General features: G+C 40.5%; 2 protein-coding genes across 3 annotated transcripts in view; one reads left to right on the top strand and one right to left on the bottom strand.

Annotated features, from left to right (window-relative positions):
- LOC123967290 (zinc finger protein 385C-like) overlaps positions 1 to 21,807 on the bottom strand; it is a 611,432-nt gene that overhangs the window by 452,825 nt on the left and 136,800 nt on the right. The window lies entirely within an intron of this gene.
- Positions 16,664 to 21,252, top strand: hsd17b1 (hydroxysteroid (17-beta) dehydrogenase 1). Of its 2 annotated transcripts, none has more exons than XM_046034434.1 (6): positions 16,664 to 16,819; positions 17,163 to 17,324; positions 17,399 to 17,578; positions 17,742 to 17,835; positions 17,980 to 18,067; positions 19,450 to 21,252. In XM_046034434.1, exons 1-6 carry the CDS (start codon positions 16,723 to 16,725, stop codon positions 19,603 to 19,605), a joined length of 777 nt encoding a protein of 258 aa, XP_045890390.1. In that variant the 5' UTR covers positions 16,664 to 16,722; the 3' UTR covers positions 19,606 to 21,252. The 2 variants fall into 2 exon arrangements, with proteins under 2 accessions (XP_045890390.1, XP_045890382.1); XM_046034426.1 differs by having other exon boundaries at positions 17,980 to 18,163.

The raw sequence follows: 21,807 nt of genomic DNA, 5'->3' as shown, positions 1-21,807 counted from the left end.
GCTGCTAAAGAGCCAGAGAATGTAAAAGGTGGAGGATGGAGGGACAAAGGCAATCTGGTGTTAAAGAAGTGACCATTGCAGGATCAGGGTAAATGTACACTGCTAAGCAGTCCCTCAGGTAAATGTATTAGAATGAAAGGCAGTCTTTTGTCCATATTTTCAGATATCCTTTCTCTCCTCTCGTTTTTTGTCACCCATGGGTGTGTAATAAGAGGGGGTGGGGTCTCATTACACTGTGCTGTTAAACGTTAACTGCTGTTCCTTTATTTATTATTTATTTATTTATTTTTATTTTACTTGGAGGCCAGTCCAGTTATGTTAAAGTCTTCTATTCTGATAACATCCCAGACTTTTCCTTTATGTTTGAAGGACCACAATGTTTCCACCCCTGGCTTATAACATGGTGGAGATATAACTGAGGAAGTAGGCCATCATCTGACACCAGCAAATGTCTGACTGATGAGGTGTCCTTGTTAGACAGTGTTTTAAAGAGGTAGATGAAAGTCAGCTCTCAATGATAAAAATGTTTTTGAGTTTCTTTCAATGCTTCCTTTTCCTGGTTACCCTTGTTTTGCTCCATCTTTGATGGATAACACCTGATGGCTGCTGATAGTAGCTTTCACACAAGCAACATTACATGAGAATGAAAAAGCAATCAACCTTTCTTAAGAAATTTGACTTGTTAACAAGACCTAAAAGACAAAATTGCAAAATGCTGAAACCTTTCAGAGCATTATTGCAAGCTGTATAAATTCTCTGTTTATGGTTCTTAGTTGTAAATGACTGTTTATGCAGAAAGAGGATTCCATGTAATGAAAGGGTTCAGGCTCAGGAGGGCTACTTGGTAATCTCACCTCAGTCGATAAGTGTTCCCTGTCTTCTTTGGTTGCTTATAAAGGGCTTGAATACATATCTTATCTGTCATGTGTTGTTCAATTTGTAATTAACAAACAACACTGGCAAAAAGGCTCTATGTCTCTGCACTGGCAGACCCTAATTTGCTTGGGTAGATAGCGTGTATGTTACCACTTATAGGGATAAGGAAGACTGAGAGCATGATGTCATGCTTTTATTAACTCTATGAATCATTTGTGCAGTGGTGTAATGGTGGTGAGCCTAGGTCCCACATTGGTGTGATCTCTAATCCATATACGGTGACCTCAGTGTAAAGCAGTCTGAATGGAGCGGCAAAGGTCTCACACCTCATAAAACTAAACAGCCAAATTGCTCCGGTTGATTTAAATGCTTAACACACCACCCACATCTTAAGCCTTTCTCTCTCCCTTACAACTGCAGGGATTTCTGCCACATCAACTACTGTGGTTAACAATAAGGACAAACATCTCCTCTGTGGCCTGACGGGAGGATTGGTGTGTTCACAAACATTGGTGCTGGGAGTCATTCACCTCAGGACTGCAGGATGACGTGCAGAGCTGACGCTCAAGTGGTATTAAAAGATAAGTTCCTAATCCTTTTGGCAACAGTAAAAAACACTGAAGCAGGGATAAAAATAAGACATCAGAATAGGCTGGAGATATCTTTGCCTTGTTTGTAATCTAAAGACAGCACATGGCAAACAGGCCTGGAGAGGAAGTGGTGTGTGGCCTTGTTGAGAATCCTCAACTTGGATTTCTGTCATTTATTGTTCTGTAATGTGAAGTTAGCTCGGAACTTCTGGTAGAACAGTCCCTCATGATGACAATGGTTATGTATAATATTTGTGAATAAAGAAAAGATAAGTCCACAGGTAATGTTTCTGAATGTGTAGGGGAAAGGTGTTACAGTGTTTTTTTTCTATTGTTGGCATAAAGATTCAACACATTCTGTTTATTATTTATTTTATTGGAATAGAGAGCACATCTGTAATTTCATCATTAACTAACTAACTGAATGGCAGGTATTATTTTCACCAATATTTTTTAATTGCAATCATACAAGTGGAAAAAACAAATTCATGCATTTACAAGCTACCCCAACAATCTCACGGTTCTCATAGCGTTGTTTCTGGCCAAAGAAGGCAGCTGCTTTCACAGAAAAAGCTCTAAAAACTCTGTTACGCATCACTACCTTCTCAACTCCAAAGACAGACACAGTTAGCAGCTGGTTGGTGAACACAGTTAAGGATTTAGCAGCTAACGAGGCTGGAGTTTGTAGAGAGAAAGGACAGCTCCAAACGAATGCCAATGTTGCTGAACCCTGTACCCTGATGTCTCAAGTGAGTAAATGAACATGTTTTTCAACTTCTCTCAAACCCAGTGGAGTCTCATTTGTAAAATGTCTCTTGTGATTGCATCTCAGCCAAAAAGAACAGTCATGTTGGACACTATGGGTGTTACAGTCGTCAATGGTGGTAAAGTCAGCCACCTTCAGTGCACTCATATTTTCAAAGGGGCAACTTATATGGGTGTTCAAATCAAATTTGAACAGCTGGTTTTGATTCATCTCTCCGGACCAGAAAACCAACGGGGAAAAATGGACATAATGTTCAGGATAAATGCAACATAGGAAACACTGAGGAAAGACAGAGCAGAGCACTGGGAAATGCTTGTGTTAAAATTGCAGGCTGACTGATTGCAGTGGAAAGCTTGAGTGTGAAGTGCACATCTTTTTTGCCCACAAATATGAAATTGCCTTTTTACAGACTTTTTTCCTCTGGTTGCAGCAACTGATTTGTTTTCTTGAAACTCACACTGTGTGGGTTGGTGCAAACCTGCAGCACAGGAAGAGAAGGATGAGACAGAGAGAAGATGAAAGCTGCATTCAGGTAGAGGCAGAAGAAGAGACGTTTTGCCACATCCTGCCTCGCTCTCTGGCAATGTGACCTCCCAGACAGGAGGAATTCATAACTATGGCTGTGCACGTCTGCTAGACTCTGTTTGCACGTAAAGGCAGTGATTGTGGTAAAGTGCTTATTTCCTTCAGGCATATGGGAAAAAACTGCATAAACATGTTCAACACAGGCAGATGAATTAGTATGGACTTGTGTAAGTGATGCTGTGACAAAAGCTAGCCATGCAGTACTGTATTCATATAGGATAAAAGTTATCAGATCATCTTTTCTTCTGTCTCAACCAAGTATGGAATATATGCAGCATGTTATTGAGCTCTGTTTCACTAACTGTACGTGCAAGAACTCTCCAAACCACTTAACAAAGCTTGTCTAGATTGGCCAAAATAGCTGCATGCAGATTTAGATATTATACCACCCCAGAGGCTGTTGGGGTGTGGGCATTAACAGATGCAGCCAGGCTTAACCATGGACAGACACACAGCCCAGACAAACCAACTTAGAAACTGAAAGGGCGTTCTCAGCTGTTGCTTCTGTCTCCGGTCTACATCCCCCCTCACAGCCACATCATTGTCTCATTAATCCAACAACAGCCAGCATTAAGCCTTTCGCTGCTCAATTCACTGTACATGCTTTATGCCTACATAATACTAGTATTATTCAGATAATGTCCAATGAAATTAAATACAACTTTGGGAATTTGAAAAAGCAGACACCTTCTTCGACCAGATGAAAAATACTGGCTAACACAGCCCTGCACCCTTGGCCATCCATCAAAAGCTTATCTGTGTGGGTTGGTTGCCAAACAAATTACTGTTGTTTCAGTTGGGGCTTGATGACATGGAAAAATAAAGTTTTTAAAGTCAGACGGTAATAAACATGATTTCCCAGCGAACCGAGATAAAAATGGTGGAGGGAAATCTTTTCCCCACTCCTTTCTGAGATGGTCAGATAAACCTAACACTACAGTCAGCAAGGGTAGGAAGAATATAAATGGTAGAAACGCAAAGGAGAGTGATAGAAGAAGACATGCCAGTGGGTAGAAGAGGGATAAGAGAAAGAAACAGAGGAAATGGGGAAGCTGAGAAATCCATTTGGAATGTCTGACTCAGAGGAGAAATGGAAAAAAATTATTTTAATTGGCAACTAAGCATGGGAGGTAGGAGGAGGTGGGATGTTAAGTGTTGAGAAATACAGTGGTGTTAGTCCAGCAGACAGAGATATCATTGAGAAATAAGTGTCAAGAAACAAAGATAAATTGAAAGGGGGGATGAAGACAACTGATAACTCATGATGCTTTAAAGAAAATCCTCTTGTAAAGCCCAACTCCTCTAAATTAAGAATTGTAAACAAGCACTTTAACACACCACACACACACACACACACACACACACAAAAGATGCATGTATGCAAGGAAATCAGCCACAACAGTCATTTGCTAACATTTTATATGCTATTTGTTGTGGCAGGCTCTTGCCAGGGGAATTTCCTGATTATTTTTTTAAAAAGTAGGTTTGTTTCATAAAAGGAAATATTCCCCTGCACAGCAATTGTAGATGACAGATGGACACACGATACCACGAGAAAGTGATAAACTGATAGATTAAAAGTACAAGCTGTACTTAAACCTGCACCCGCTCTGTCAATGAGCCTACAGTCTACATGAAACAAATCTAACTGGTGCTGCAGGTCACTGCATTTACATCACATTGGGGAACACAGCCCAGTGACTCCAGTAACAGCAGGTAGACGCGACCATATGTCATCTGAGGCATGGTAGGGGTCAAAGGTTGGCTTGCTACTAATGATGACCTGCTGAAGCGTGCTGCTTCGGTTCTCTGTTTGTTTGCATCGCCGTAGTGACAGTGCAACAAGCTGCACACACACACACACACACACACACACACACACACACACACACACACACTCACACACACACACACACAACAAATACACGAACTTTCCACCACCATATACCAGCTTTTATCATCATCTTCAAGCTCAGAAATTAGGCTTAAAACACACAACTCAAAAGTTTTATGACTATGAAATCTGAAATCTGTTTGCTTTATACCATAGCCAAGTAGATCTTTCAAGAGGTTAGCTTCTGCCCTTTATCACCACAAGGCTGTTGGAGAGAGCTTTGTGGTTTTAGTTTGTGAGATGGTCTCAACCTAAAATGAGGTGAAAAATCATAACTGGCCTCATTAAAAAACACAACGGTGAAGAAAACTGCACAAGGTAGGTCTCAGGAGCTAAAAGGTCACATGAGACACCCCAGCAATCTATTGTGTATTAATTAATGCTTATTTTAACAGTTTACACTGCACCAAATAGGGCCAGAGTGTGCATGTGTGTTGGCTTTTAAGCAAATGTGTGATTTGTGTTTGCCTGTTCCTGTGCATGTTTGTATTGGTGTTTTTGTGTTTGATCACATATTTGACTTCATATCTGTCCTCTACAACTAGCTGGTTAGCTTAGCTCAGCACAAATACTGGAAACAAGGGGGGACAAACTAGCCTGGCTCTATCCAAAGTAACAACAAAATAACATGTTAATTACTGAGCTTTACAGCTGGTAGGTGGATTTTGATACCACTTGACAGGCCTAAGCTAGCTGTTTTCTGTGTTTCCAGTATTTGACCAAAGTGTTGTTTAGGGGGCACTGTGTCCTGACAGTGGTGGTAGAAAGTTAAGGGATCAACAAAATACAGAAATCATCCTCTGAGGACTTTGCATACCCAAACCAAATTGCATGTCCTTAAGTATATTTGCAGTGGATGAAAGAGTTGGACAGAGACCAACCTGCTTTAACACAGAAGGCAAAAAGCTCACACAAAATTAACTAAAATCATGCAGACCTGTTTCCTCCCCTGAATGCTCATGTAAGACTCTGAAGCTCAGAGCTGGCTGTGGCCCTGACACTGTTCTTGTGTTCCTGTTGTTGTCATTCATGAAAACAAATACTTCTTCAGCCTCAGTAAATCCAGAGGCTGGCTCGTGACCCCCATGAACTTCGGCTGCTCATTTGCTCCCATAATTTTATGTTATGCTCTCACTTTCTTTAGTCCTTTTGCTTTTACCCTTACAAGACCTCCCAGGGAGACACCTAGACTTAAGTGTATGCACTGTGCGTATGTGTGTTTCCACTAGCTTAGCACTCAGGAACCCCACAGCTAAGACTTATAGCTTGCCTTGACAGCCAGTTATTCATGCTTCCTCCCAGCCTTCTTCCTCCTGCCATCTTTATCACCCCCCTCAGCTTTCAGCTGATCACATCACAAATCAGACAAGTGACCCACAGTGAATTGAGCAGGTCTCAACATACAATTTTCCACAGGAAGGAATTTGTTTGGCTTCCATTTAGAAGAAGTGGACATTTTGCGCTACTGTTTTAAAACCCTATGAATATATGATTTTAAGTGTACATGCACTGTAATTGGAGTTATATTGGTGGCAACTAGTGACAGAATATGTAAATGTTATTTCCCTATAAATAATATGTAAATAGTTGGAGGGTATCCAGCATGTTCCTCAGGCTGAATGGGAGCATAAAACACTCTGGCAGGAATTCAGATGGAGTTCGCCGCCCTTTGGGCCATCATCTGTGGCCACACTGAGGGCGTGTCACCACTTTGTTGGGACAGCCGCCCCAGACAGGCCCTCTTCTAATTTGAGACCCTGAAACCCACACAAATAAAGGCAAGCGTTAGCGCCATCTGTTAGGATTTAGTATAATCTTCCTAATCAATTCCAATGATTTGTCTGAGGATTCAGAGTAGGATTTTCATGTTTGGTCACAAACCCTACATATCTTTATCTTCATTCATAGCTCAGTATTTATTATAGACAGGGCCTCTTGTGTTAACAGACACTGAATTGCTCCTTTGTCTTTCTTCCTTGTCTGTTGAGTAGAGTGTCTGTTGGAGAAGGGGCCATCGTCACTGTGGGATGGGGCTTTTTGGTTCTGTGCTACCATTCGCCTCTCTAGCCATAACTCTGAGCTTAGTGAGCATGTTTCTCACACCCCTCACTCCAGCTGGGGGACAGGAAACGACTCTGTCTGCGACTGAGGTTGTCAAAATGTGTTGTGTCTCGTGAGCGCTGTGATGGCAATGTGTAGGGACGGCAAGAATGCAGCGCCCAGATGCTGGATCTTGAGGAATCCCCCTGCTGACGCAAGGCCAGGCCAGAGGAATCTGCTGCCACATCCATGTTAAACCAGAGGCAAGATTAAGGCGAGCACTGAAGACAGATGATTTTTTTGGAAACAACAGATCACTTTATTGCTTAACTGAAGAACAACTTCAGGGTCTCATCTTCTTTTTATTTACATGGCCAAACTGTAGTGTGAGCAATAAAGTCATATCATATGTTATCATTTCAAAAACAGCTGTCGGATCAAAGATTTGACTTTGAACAAAAAGTTCTCCCATAGAAAGGAGAATACAAATCTTGTAAAAAAAAAATGACCTCCCCAAATCAAGCCTGACATCTCTTTCATGTGTTTTCCAGTACCTTTGATGTAGTTTCACCTTTGTCTGGAGTGTAACGTTAATGAGGAGAACAGTATATGTCCACTGCAGTATTTGATCCGAAGCACTGATCAAAGACCCAGGAGACAGGTCAGTCATATGATCTGGCTGAGTTTACTGTGAGACTCAGACAGCAAAGACAGTCATGAACTAAATTAATTCAAAGCTCACAAGGATGAGGACCAGAGGTGTGTTTCCTCATTGCTTTTATGCACATACACTCCCAGAAAAAGTAAAGGTCAAATATATCTTGTGACCTGCCGGAGGGGCCAGACCCCTAGGTTGGGAAGCATTGGATTAAAATACCTAATTGTGTATAAAGCAGTTTAAACTAGTTAGACCTCGACCAGCAGTAAAGTGATTTATATGCATTGATGCATCAGTATTAAATAATATATCAGTTACAGGGGCCAATTTACTGCAGAACAAGTATTTTTATACTTTAAATACATTTTGCTTGTAATGCTTCTTTATTTTGACGTGTATGATTTGGAGGACTTTAACTTGTTATTTTGTATTCGTACATTGTTGTATTGATACTTTTACCAGAAAAGGATCTGAATACTTCTTACATCACTGGATGCTCTGCAGCTCTTTTCCAGGAAGTGCACTGGAAGAACCTTTGTGATGGAGTAAACAGCTAAGACCAAGCAAAATGCTGGAGGATTTTTTACATCCGGCAACCCCACAATTATCTCTATAAATGGCTAATTAAAACAATGGTTTGTAAAGTGATTTTGCAAAGGTATACCTGCTTTCTACACAATAGGACACGTAAGAAACTCTCAAGCCAGGATCAAACAACATTTGACAGAACTGTTGTGTGAAGGGCATGTCCACCACCCATACTTTCAGACACACCTAACCAGAACTAAGCTGTAAACAAGGAAGGAATGTGAATGTGATTTCATAACAGCTTGATGAACAGAAACTCATCAAACTGGCCCATCAGCTCAGTGCAATTTCCATTTTAGGCTGTAACGCCAAATACATTCCTGTCATGCCCATCATGAAGATTGCTATGCATGTCACTTGTCAACTTCATTTCTTGGGTAGGAGAAGTTACGGAAAAAAACATTTTATATAACCAGCAGCTAATAATCATGCGTTTGGGCTTTTCCTCTCCTTTTGCTACGTTTTCTGCTGCCTCCACAGAAGTCTGCTTTCTAAACCCAAATTATAGGCCAAAACGTTCTTATGTAATAATTACTGAGTATGATAAATTGTCAGCAAAACCGTTTACCCCAGATACAGCCGAGAGATCTGCTCATGTTGGAGGACTTCTGCAGCTCCCGGAGGATCGTGAAGCAACACACGATTCCCAGAGCTTTCTATTGACCTTCGCTCTGTCATCTCATAACCACAAGAAAGATTTAATTGCCATCTACCACAAGGATGTCTGAGAAATTCACCAACATGTCACTGAAACCCTTTTTATCTCTGTCAAAATGTACCTTAGCCTTTAACTCTCCCTCTAATCACTTTAAAAGACGAAAACATTCGAGCATGAGATTAGTATTAGTAAAAGAAGAAGAAAACAGGAGAATTTCTCATTCACATTAGCAATAAAATAAAGGTTCACTGACATTACAGAATAGGGAGTGATGTGTGATAAGCACGTAGCACCATACTTTAGGGACTTGGTTCCTGGTCTTGGTCATTTTATGTGAAGGAAACGATGGTGAGAGGTGATAAGACCCAGATGGTCCTTGGGAATGTTTTGTATCTGCATCTTTAGCTCAGACTGGGAGCTTGTGTAGAAAAAGTGCATTCACATAATCCCTAGTTTATTAGGAGTAGAAGTGCCCTGTGATAACACATAACTCTCTATTGTGCTAAGGGATCCCAAAAGTATTTTAGATTTTAAGGGGCATATTTTTATTTTTATGAGTAATTATGGTATTTGAATTTCACTTGTACTTGCACCTTCATGTGGCAAGACATCAGCCTCATATTGTGATTTCTGGGCCAAACCAATTTACATAATGTGCTTTTTAATAACTTTAAAGGTGACTTCTCACTTTAAACCTTTTAAAGATGTCCTTTAGAAAACAAAGCTTTCTTTCTCCACCCGTTCTAGTTGAAATTGTCAGTAATCACAGCACAACGTGTAACAAACGCATATAGCAAACATCTCACCCAGATACTCTCAGCAGTTGGAGAGATACAAGGTGGAGTTTCGTCTTAGTTTTTTATTGTGGGGCAAGGCTATCTGCGTTTCACTGGAAGAACAAAGGAGGAATCAACCAATGAGAACACCAAAAAACAATGACAAATCAGAACAGGTATGTTAGAAATGAAGGTGACATTTTTTCTATTCAGGTGTGTGAGAGAAGTATTTGTTGAGGTAATAATAAGGATTAACTCTCAACTGTGGGAGTGAGAGACATATTGGGCCTTTGACAAGGACAGATGACAAAAGGTGCTGAGGAAATATTATCCTATAAACGCGTCAGTTGGGAGAATGAGTGAGAAAAAGTGCTCACGGTGATAGGCATTCAGCAAGTTTGCATGCAACAGGTGTAAAACTTTATGACATTGTGTTATTGGCTCCTGGGAACTGAAAGTTGAGGCAGTGATTATGTAACTGTGGGATGGGCTGGCAAAATGGATTGTTTTCATGCTTTTCTAAGGTGACAGACACCTGTCAGCTTTCCTTTAAGCTTATGCAAGCTGATATAGGTGGGGTATCCTCAGCAGAAAACAAAAGAAAAAACAATGCACAAATGCACAAGACTTCATTATTCTAAGCACTTCATATGCCAATGCAGAGCATGTTAATATCATTTTGTGTGAACTGTATGCATTTGAGAGCCAGGGGAAGTGGGTTTGGTAACCATTTGCACATGAGAACACTGTAAAGAGCTTTTGGGTAAAGAGAGGCAGGGGCAATTATGGCTGCAAAATGCAAATGAAAGTGTTTGCGTGTTCTAAAAAAAAGGGTGTGTTATGTGTGTTTATGTTTGTGGTAAGGTCTGTGAAGGAAGTCTTGCCACTTACTGTCATGCATGCTAACACAATGCATCTTGTTATGTCTACACACTTAGTTACAGTGTGTCCAGACGCAGCTGTAAACAGAGGGTATCCAGGTTACTAGGTGGTGGGTGGAGAGCGCCACTGATTTCATCACTATCAGTGGAAAGGCAAGAAGGCACATGGAGAAGCATTATTTTGAAATGATTCAGATAAAAAAAGAGAGACTGAGGGACACTATGAGATAGAAAAAAAAGACAACACCTGGCGTGACAACTGAGCGGAGTGAGAGTGGTGGTGCTAAAACATGCCTGCATCTACTGCCAAGAACTCTTTTTATATGATATCAGGTACATACCAGCATGGCTGAGTCACTTGTCGTGCCCCAACACACCACCCATCACTTCATTTCACCACATCACAGGTGAGGTACTGTGATGCATGGAGTGCCTGGCAATCTCCACCTGCTGCACCTGGAGCAAAGAGGCAGAGAGCCTAGAGAAAAGAAAAAACACTGGAATGTGTGCTCCTGGACAGTTTCACAGGAAAGGAAAATTATAATATACCAATACAGCCACCCTATATTTAAAGAATACTGTTTTTCTTCTTTTCTATCTTTGTTTTAATGTTTAGCATTTGCACACTTGTTGGTGGTTCCATGCTTCACATTCAGCCTCTGGTCCCTTGAAACTGCAACCTTAGTCGCAACCATAGTCTCGTCTGCAGCAGTTTTTTCCCAGCCAGACCAGGGATTTGACCCAGCAAACCTCTACTGATGAGATCTGCACTTAGAATTTCCTCATGTATGTTATCTAACAAGCTGGATATCTCAGTGGAACAAGCTCCTGATACATAGCTCAGATACGTTTGTGCCTGTCGACTGAAGAAAGTCACCATGATGGTACAGCTGCAGGAGTTATGCATACAAGCAGAAACTGTCCTGCTTTGGCCTCCAGTTTAAGCTATGCCTAATACATGAGTATTCTGAGCAAAATACAGGTCAGGTCTAGTCCCAGGACAGACCAGAGCGCCTGAAGGCCAGGAACAGGATGTACTTAATGCAACAGAGAGAAAGAATGCCCCGAGCGGTTTATAGACGGAGGGGACATTTCCCATGACACAATCCCTGCCATTTCCTGGAGCTCTGAGGTTTTGTGCACAAACTGGAATGCAAAAAAGGCAGGTCAGGCAATGGCCCTGAGGGTTACAGATGACGTAAATCCTCATGTCCAGCAAGCATAACCCCTGCATTATCCCATATATCAAAAACTCTGGGAAAATATACATGTATAAAAAACATGATGCCCTAATCCCCTCTCATGACAGGACCTGAGTGACCTTTGACCTTGCTTTGACTAGACCCCTCCGTTGGACTCACAGCAAGATTATGATGTTCTTTTGCTTGAAATATGACTATATATTTGTTTCTCTCAGTCTTACTCTTACACCAAGCACAATGAATTATGGACTTGCAGCTTTCTCATTGATAATACTTTCAGATATAATAATATGAGGAGCATGTAAGTACAATTCTAAAATTACGAGGTAGGAAATCTATCTTTGTAAAAATTCAGTTTGAGCATGTTGTACTAAAATGGTTTCATTCTGTAGATTAGAAATTTAAAACTTGCTGATTCTGCCTTTGTGTACGTGTGTTCAAAACCATACTTTCCACATGTCCTCTCCTGTTTCAGGCATGATGATTTTACCAGAAAGGAGAGAGCCCCACTCCCTCTATATTACCTTGTGAAAAATGCACTTTGGATTTCTCAGGCTCTCTCTTTACCCTTCATCGAAGTAAACCTGTCATATGTCATCAGAACAGAAGGATTAGTCTGAGCCACATCTCTCGCCAGTCTGCAGTTTATAAGAAGGCATATAAAGTTATAGTTCCTTGGTTTGAGTTTTCATCATCCTGGATTAAATTCTCAGAGGAGGGACTTATTTCATCTCCCACTCCAGTCCCAGTTGTCCTGTAGGCCGGATGGATTTCGCAGAACAGCGGATACTTTCTATTTTTACCACATATCTCTGCAACATCTAATATATGAGTACAATGTCCAATTGCAAAACACAAGGTTAAAACGTCTTTCAAACAGTGACAGTTTACTTCAGACATTTACTACACTAGTGAGCAAAGAGCTACATACTTGCATACATACAATAGTAAAACAGAAAAACTCTGTAGAGAAACCAGAAATAATTCATCTCCAGGGAAATATTTGAGAGGCTGCAGATTTAAAGAATTATCAGAGCCATAGTTAAAGAAAAGAAATAGATTAAATGTATATACTGTGAGTTCAGAAGGCAAGAAAAGGTCTAGACCAAATTATTCAAACTGTGGTTTCACAAAAGTGAAATAAAACCTCTCAGACAGAGAAGAATTCATTTGATATCAGATGGAAACATCGCTGTATGAATGTCAATGAGTGGTTCCTGACAGTTTAGCTTTTCTACTATTTGTCATGCACTCTTGGTCGCAAGTTCAGATGTCATAGCTTCATGTACATGCAGAAGTAATTCCCAACAGGTGCCCATGGTGGAGAACAATATGTTGTAAACTGTGTGTCCTCAGGGAGCCTTTTCTTCATCATCTTACTTGGCTGATGGAGCCCTTTCTTTTTCATCTTACTGGGCTGACGGTGGCTGGTGTTAGCTGATCACAAGAATGACAGACACTGAACTACGCCACTGTTTTTCAAAATTTAGAACACATTTTATCTTATCAGCTTCCAAAGGTCACTAAACTATTTTATATTGCACCTATTTTATGAGACAACATCTCTGAGAAATGTAAGCTCTGCATTATTCAGTTCAGCTGAAACGCCCTCAGTAAAATTTGCCTCATTTAAACTTTACTGCCAGGTATAGCGTGACATTTCAGCTTCACCACATCCACCGCACAGATCTTCAGCTGTTTCACTTCTGCTCATCACTCTCACATGGGACATCCTGTCATGTACATCTGCTTCTGAAGCCACCCAGTGTTGCTACAAACCTTGTATTGTGTCAGCACCGTGCACTCATTACATGTATCTGCCCTAGAATAACACAGTTCAATGTGATTCACTTGGGTCCTCCACAGGGTGAGCACATGAATGGACTGACACCAGGAAGCTGTTATGCTTTTCCTCCTGTAGTAGTAACAGATACTTGTTTTGCTGTTGGCACTGCAGTCACAGTGCAGAATCCATGACTGCTCCATCACATGTATTTCTCCCTTGAGCACGAGGCCAGCCTGCTGTCTCCTTTTTAACAAAAACTTTACTTTCTCCAAAAATTGCCACAGAGACCCATGGTTCTGCACATGGGATGTCCTTGCTCTTTCCCTGGGCAACTGTAAGGTTTTTAAAAGTCTGTTTACTCTAAAGGTTTTTCCAGACTGTACCATGTTATCAGGATGGATTCAGAAGAACTTCTGAATGTTGCATGAATGAGAGAGCAAAGAGGACAGAAGAGACTGACACTGACATTTGTTTTTTCACTCATGTTAAAGCATTTTCCACACTGCCGCCTCAGAAACTTGGACCTGCTTCACAGGAAGAGTAAAATGCAACATGCAGACATGCATAATGGCAAAGTATTCTATGTGTATTCAAGCTTCATGACCCCGAACAAGATAATCATGTCATAAAAATAACAAATGGATTTATACTGTAAAATAGCTACAACTCACTAACGTCTGAGGTCAAGCAGTTCAAGACTTTTAACAATGCTTGGGAGTTGTGGATATTTGAAAGAGGTCGGCCTGCTGTTATCTGTCCCCCAGACTCTGGGACAGCAGCCAAGCTGATGCCATCTCAAGGAGAGGAACACAACAAAATGGCAGGAAATTCCTACTTGGTTTGCTCCCATAAGCAGAAGAAATTTTTTCAAATCAGTCTGCTGAAATGTTGCATAAAGATGCTAGTTCTTTTGACTGTTCAGCTGTAGGAGAATGCAAATGAGATGGTAACCAGTTTAAATGCATAAAGATAGCAACAAAAGAGGAAGATATAGCAGAGGCCAGTGAGAAAACACAATGAGGCTTGTTCACAATTTTAACATAAATACTGGCTCTGGAGTGAAGCTACAAAATAACTTTCATGCAAGAAGTATCATAACAGAAAGAAGTAAAATTTCATACTGTATACTCTACCCTCTATATGACAGTGCCTGAGAATAAGTGACACTTCTTTTACCTAAGAAGTTATCAAAATGTAATGGCACGTCCAGTGTTTCTTTGTTACAGTTTATAATAGATAGATCCTATATTCATAATTACTAAATTTACACAAACTCTGATAGATGAATCATTTTTACCTGAGGATCTGTCGCCACCTAGTGAAAGCTCACTCACATACACATGATGACTTCTTGTACTCACAACATATTTTCCAGTCACTGTTCAGAACTTGCATGATGGATTACTTGTTCTGAATAATAGACACTATTGCACCTGGGTTTTTGTTGGAAAGTCTTACTTTTACTTGGGCCAAGTTTCCTCTTAGTTTCCTCTCTATGCAACAACATTTTCTTTGCAATGCCTTTGTTTGACATGCCTAAATACAAAACACTTGTGATCACAGATGACAGGACTTATTAAGATTAATTTAGACAATGAAAACTATCTTAGTTCAGCACTCGAATCTCCTGAAGTCTCCTGAATCCACTGATTTGCAAGACTCTGTCTTAAAATCATTTACACATTTCCAGCATGGACATTCATTCTTAATCTTGGAAACAGTATGTGTGAGGAAAATAATCTCAACGGTCCACTTGCTACCTTTATCAGAGCTTAGATGCGGTTAAAAGCTCAGAATATGTAAACTTGAATTGAGATTACTTTGTCACTTTGTTTAATTTTTTTAAAAACTACCAGAACTGAAAAGCATCAGTGAATGACAACTCTGTTACACACACTGTTAGACATGCCTAAAACAAAAATTTCCCTCAAAACAAACCTGGGATAAGGGTGCAAGGTCTCCAGATCATTTACTCAAAATCATTGTACTCCTTTCTGTCTATTCTCAGCTTCATTGTCTTGATGTGGTCAATGACTCAGGGCGCACCAACTCACAGCGGTCACAGAAAGTCTAGTACATACACTGAAAAAAATTATAAACGCAACACTTTTGTTTTTGCCCCCATTCATCTTGAGTTGAACTCAAAGATCTAAGACTTTCTCTGTATTCACAAAAGGTCTATTTCTCTCAAACATTGTTCACAAATCTTTCAAAATCTGTGTCAGTGAGCCCTTTGTCCTTTACCGAGATAATCCATCCAAGATGCTGATCAGATGGCATGGGTAATGCATAGGTGTACCTTAGGCTGGCCACAATAAAAGGCCACTCGAAAATGTGCAGTTCCATTACACAGCACAATGCCACACATGTCACAAGTTTTGAAGGAGCGTGCAATTGGCATGCTGACTGCAGGAATGTCCACCAGAGCTGTTGGCCGTGAATTGAATCTTCATTTCTCTACCATAAGCCGTCTCCAAAGGCGTTTCAGAGAATTTGGCAGTACATCCACCTGGCCTCACAACCGCAGACCACGTGTAACCACACCAGCCCAGGACCTCCACATCCAGCATCTTCACCTCCAAGATCGTCTGAGACCAGCCACCCGGACAGCTGTGCAACAATCGGTTTGCAATTACCACAGAATTTCTGCACAAACTGTCAGGAACCTTCTCAGGGAAGCTCATCGGCATGCTCGTCGTCCTCATCAGGGTCTCAACCTGACTGCAACTTCACACAGCCATTGAAGAGGAGTGGACCAACGTTCCACAGGCCACAATCAACAACCTGATCAACTCTATGTGAAGGAGATGTGTTGCGCTATGTGAGGCAAATGATGGTCACACCAGATACTGACTGGTTTTCAGACCAGACCCCGGACACCCCCAATACAGTGGCCTTTTATTGTGGCCAGCCTAAGGCACACCTGTGAGGTGGATGGATTATCTCGGCAAAGGAGAAGTGCTCACTAACGCAGATTTTGACAGATTTGTGAACAATATTTGAGAGAAATAGGCCTTTTGTGTACATAGAGAAAGTCTAAGATCTTTGAGTTCAGCTCACGATGAATGGGGACAAAAACAAGTGTTTGCGTTTATGATTTTGTTCAGTATATATCTCCAAAGATACATTTAATTTACACTTATCATCACTGAGCGTTTAGACACGCACACACACATATACACACAAAAGCAGTAATGTTTCCCACATGTCTCAATGGGAAAAATTTAACTATAATAACAAGGACATGAGAAAATAATGGGAGGACTCCAGGTGGCGGATAACGGGAAGATGTTTAGGATTAACTGGCCTTGTGATAGCGAAAGACATGAAAACACTGAGATGTGTGTTTTCACATGGCCTCATCTTATCCTCTTTTCTCCCGCTGCTCTGTATTGAAGCCGAACATTAGTTAGCCAGGCTCCATGGACAAAAAGGTGGTGCTGATCACAGGCTGCTCCTCGGGAATCGGTCTCAGCCTGGCTGTCCAGCTAGCCTCTGACCCCAACAAATCCTTCAAAGGTAACTACAGCTGACATCAACTAATGATGGTCTTTTGTTGTATTCCTGTGCTAAGGCGTCTTCATAGAGAGCTTGCACTGAGTCAGCAAGTGTCGATGTTAAAGACGTTCAAAGTTCATGGAGACTGTATAGTATGTAATGTTGTATTGCGCTGTATATAATACTGTACTAAACAAATAACTTGCATTGACACTGCAACCAGAGATATTCTGCAATATGTGATTTGTATAAATACAAAATGTTTAAAAGCATTATGATTACCATCCACTATTTCTTTTGAGTCCAATGTGTGTATTCCTTTTTGCATCTGTATAAAAAAAATTAAGTGCTGCTTTCTGTTTAGTCTATGCCACTATGAGAAACCTGGCCAAGAAGGAGCGCCTTCTAGAGTGTGTTAAAGGCCTGCACAGAGATACCTTGGACATACTCCAAATGGACGTGACAGGACAGCAGTCCATCCTGGATGCGAGGGACAGGGTTGTGGAGAAACGAGTGGACATTCTGGGTAAGCTCTTGCGTCAATGTGCTTTGATTAACGTCATTTTTGTGTGTTCATGGGCTTATATTCACTACTCACAGTGTGTAATGCTGGTGTGGGTTTGATGGGGCCGCTGGAGGTGCAATCCTTGGACTCGATGAGGCAGATTCTGGAGGTCAACCTCCTAGGTACCATCCAGACCATCCAGGTGTTCCTGCCAGACATGAAAGCTCGAGGCCAGGGCCGCATTCTGGTCACAGGCAGCACTGGAGGGCTTCATGGTGAGACAACTAAATGGTTGAGGAATCACTGAATGTCTACAGTGTTCCACATGTGCAGTTTTTTTAAATGACTGGACAGAAATCCCAAAAACAAGTCATGCTGATGCTTGCTGCCCTGTATGAAATTGCCAAAATAACCTTTCTACTTCATGCTTTTTTACAGGTCTCCCTTTTAATGAGGTGTACTGTGCCAGTAAATTTGCAATAGAGGGAGCATGTGAGAGTTTGGCTGTCCTCCTGCAACACTTCAATATACAGTGAGTTTTAAAGTTATCTGCGTCTTAGTTTCCTTAGTTTAGAGGCTATCGGGTGTAAAAAAAAACAAAAAAAAAACACCCACACTATTTTATCTAGTAACTGAAAATATGGAGAGACTGTTGACTTGATACTTCATCCCATAGTGTGAGTCTCATTGAGTGTGGTCCAGTCAACACCGACTTCCTGGTCAACCTGCAGAAGGCAGAGCTCGGGGATGCATCTCTCCAACAGGTTGATACCCACACACTCAGCCTCTATGAAAAATACCTGCAACACTGTGACTCTGTTTTCCAAAATGCAGCACAGGACACTGAGGACATTGTAAAGGTATGTTGTATGTTGTCTACAGGAGATCATAAGTGCATGAGACACATGAAGCAATTCTGGGTGTGTGAGGTACATTTAAATGCTGGTTTACAGTTAAACCCTTTCACACCACTCTGAAACAGTTTCTTTGGTCTGCTACCTAAAAATAAAATAATGTTTGCTGGCTGTGGACAGGGAGGAGCCTCGATCATGCTGGAGGTGGGTGGCATGACTTTAAACACCTCCTTTATAGCTTGCACAATTCCACATTAGTATTTACATGGGACAGTGGTGCAGTGTAACTAAGCACATTTACTTACTTACTGTACTTAAGTGCAAACTGTTACATTTACAATACATGTATTTGCACCATTCACTACTTACTGTGCATTGTATTATGTGAATGGTCTGAGGGCTGTGTTTCTCTGTCTATTATAGTATGCTGTGGATTGTTGTATATTCTTACATTGGTCCACAATAAATAACATTTTGTTCAGCTTTATACTTAAACACTTAAGAATGACAATAAAGTTGACTTGACTTGATTTACAGTTAATACAATAAAATATGATGCACAGCTATAGATTAAGCCATCAGTATATAAAGTAATTAGAATCAGCTCCACCTCATTCAACTACACTTGAATAATATAATAATATCACACAAACATGTGGCCACTCTGCACATGGTACTTTTACTTTAGTACGGTAAATGTTTATGTTTCATTTTGAGTAGTTCACTTGTGTCTTTTTCTATGTAACCTTGTGTGTTTATGTAACTTTGTATGCTGTTGATTTGTGCTGGGACTGAGCGAAGTGGCTCAGGGTCGTGTTGTGATTGTTTTGGAGGACATCGCGATATGACTGGGATGCTGTTTGGCGATGTTGTGATCTTGGTGGCATTCTAATGAACTAGTAATCCTTAGCAAATGTATTTATTATTGTATTGTTATTAAACATGACCTGCCAAGGGACTGCAGATGTGAATTAGCTTGAAGCTATAATCTGGTACAGTGCATCAAATGGTAACGTTGATGTTTCACTCCACGCTGTCCCTTTTTTAAATAAAAAATAATAATACTTAAAGTGCATTTTTCTATAATACTACTTTTATTTTTACTAGATTTTTACCTGAATAACATTTTGATAGTGTTTTTTGTAATAGTGTATTTTATATAGCTACTTTTTCTTCAGTAGAGGATCAGAATCCTGATATAGGTATAGTTTATCACAAGTTTACAAAAATAGTGTGTAAATTTAAGAGCATTTCTTCATTTAACTACTTTTGTGTTTGTTTTTGTCTCCAAGGTTTTTCTAGATGCCATCCAGTCACCCAGCCCTGCATTCAGATATTTCACCAGTGGTGTAGTGCCACCGCTCACCAAACTGAAGATCACACAACCAGATGGCACGCAGTACATCAGTGCTATGAGCAAAATCATTTTCTCAGCTGAGGAACAATAAATTTAGCAGACTTGCTCTTTTACTTTATGGTCAGAGTCAACATTTTGCTCTTTCACAGTTGCTCAAACGGAAAGGACAGTAATTTCAGAGTGGCGTGAATAGAGTTCACAGGAGGGAGTGACTCCATGGTTCTATTTTTGTATGTCACTTATCAAAGGTTACATTCCTTATCACAATATAAATGTAAAAATAGACCATTTTCTGGTTGGTGATGAAACATTTGATAAGGATTGTGTTTTAGACAGCATTGCATTCCTGTCCTTTGAGAGTGTTCTTACCACACTGGGCTAGGCGTGCTTCTGGACTGGTTTTTACCACATTGTTAATGGGAAAACACTCTAAGAATTTTCTTATGTAATGTTTGACTGGCTATTTTAAGCAAACAGGAACAACTTCCTCATTCCAAAGTATGAAATCAGGCTTCCATAAGTTTCTCCACTGGCAGCAAAATGAAAATCTTCATGATTTTTACATGAATGAATGATCTTACATGTTGTATATCTTTTGTGTTCTGCGCTTGCCTTAAAATGCCCCTTAATTGAATAAAGTATTTTAACCTAACTGTTGTAATCCTTGAAGTCTAGCAGGAATCCATGTGAGTCTTCATCTGAGAGGTTTGCATGGTTATATATATTTTGTACTTTGGGTGACATATATAGGCACACTGTTAGTTCTTTGGTTTGTTGGCTGAATTGAGTGATTAATACATTTGTTAAGAGATTTATGAAAAAAAAAAGCAGACAAAAAATATTGATGTATAATGATTTTATAGCAGTTTATTTGTGCATGCACATTTTTGCCACGAAAGTGTCTAGAGGGTGCAAAATTTGAGTAGGGCATAAGGGTTAAAAAATGAGTGAAATAAAACGGATATTCAGTGAAATTGCATAAACAGACTTTTTTCAGATTTAATAGCTAATGTCACATAATTCAGGATTGTAGAAAGAAAAATGACCTATAGTACATATTTCAGTAGAAATCTAAAAACGTTAAGAAGAGTCTTCTTGTTACTAAGTGTCACGGCTGTCACCTTTGTGTTTCCCCTTTTCTGTCTCACCTCTACCAAGTAGGCTGTGTCCCTGTGGAATGAAGACCTGCCTACTTCCTGGTTTCTGGGGTGCTGACATCAGTCCCACCCATTGGTTCCCTCTGTTTCCACTCAACCAATGGCTCGTCACCACATTGATTACCTCCTGCTCATAAGGAGAGTCCACCTGTTGCTCCAGGCAGCTTGTCACCGCCTATTGACTTGTGTGCTGCTGGTATGACTGCTTGTTAGCTGTACTTTGTGTTTAGTGGAACAATCCACATACCTTGCTTGTTGGCTGTACATTGTGTTTAGTGAAACAATTTGCATACCTTGTTTGTTAGCTCTACATTGTGCGCAGTGGAGAAAACCACTTAGTATTTTTGTTTACTATTGTGTTAGTTTTCATCAGGTGGAGTGGGTGCTGTGCTCTTTGTGTTCTTTTTGTAGCAAGAATCAACTCTGCTTAAATAGATGGACAGGTACAGGCCTCCTTTTGAGGACCTTTTTATTTTAACTTGGTTTGTTATTTTCGCAGCACCCTCATCCACCCTCCTTTTGTTTATTGTTACCTGTCTGCATCTCCGTGTTACCAATAAAAGTTACCTTTTTAAGATCTATACCAGTTGTGCCTATATGTTTATGGCCCCCACTCCCCTAGACCAACAGGGGGTCGTAACACTAAGGAAGAAGTATTAATGCCTCAGTTGGGCTTTTTTGAATCACTGAACAGTATAAAGTTCAGGGATCAAAGACTGAATGAGAGCCAGCTGGAACCGCATCCATCTCCTGTGTAATGTTTGGATCAAGCTGGGGCTTGGATCAGCCCATGAGTATGTTCTCTTATGACCTGAGACGGGTTAGCTTGTCTGTACATCCAAGTTACGTGTTGGGCCTATCTTTGACAGGATTGACTGAGATTCTTAAATCCCTCCCTGATCAAGTGCCCTAATTCCAGTCTACAGATCCTGAAGAGGATCCTGCATGACTAGTTCTGGCTGTTACCACAGCCACGTAATGCATCAGCACTAAGAGTTGTCAACCCCTTTAGTATTGTGGAGATCAGTTAGGTAAAGGCTGTCGTAAAAATATATTAAAATCACATTTAATTTTGCTACTATCATTTAAACATTTTTATTTAGTCTATGCTGTTTGTTACTGCTCTGCTTTAAACA

This window comes from Micropterus dolomieu, linkage group LG02 (genome assembly GCF_021292245.1).
Source record: "Micropterus dolomieu isolate WLL.071019.BEF.003 ecotype Adirondacks linkage group LG02, ASM2129224v1, whole genome shotgun sequence".
Taxonomy (NCBI): Eukaryota; Metazoa; Chordata; class Actinopteri; order Centrarchiformes; family Centrarchidae; genus Micropterus; species Micropterus dolomieu.
This window is presented reverse-complemented; position numbering and strand designations above follow the sequence as displayed.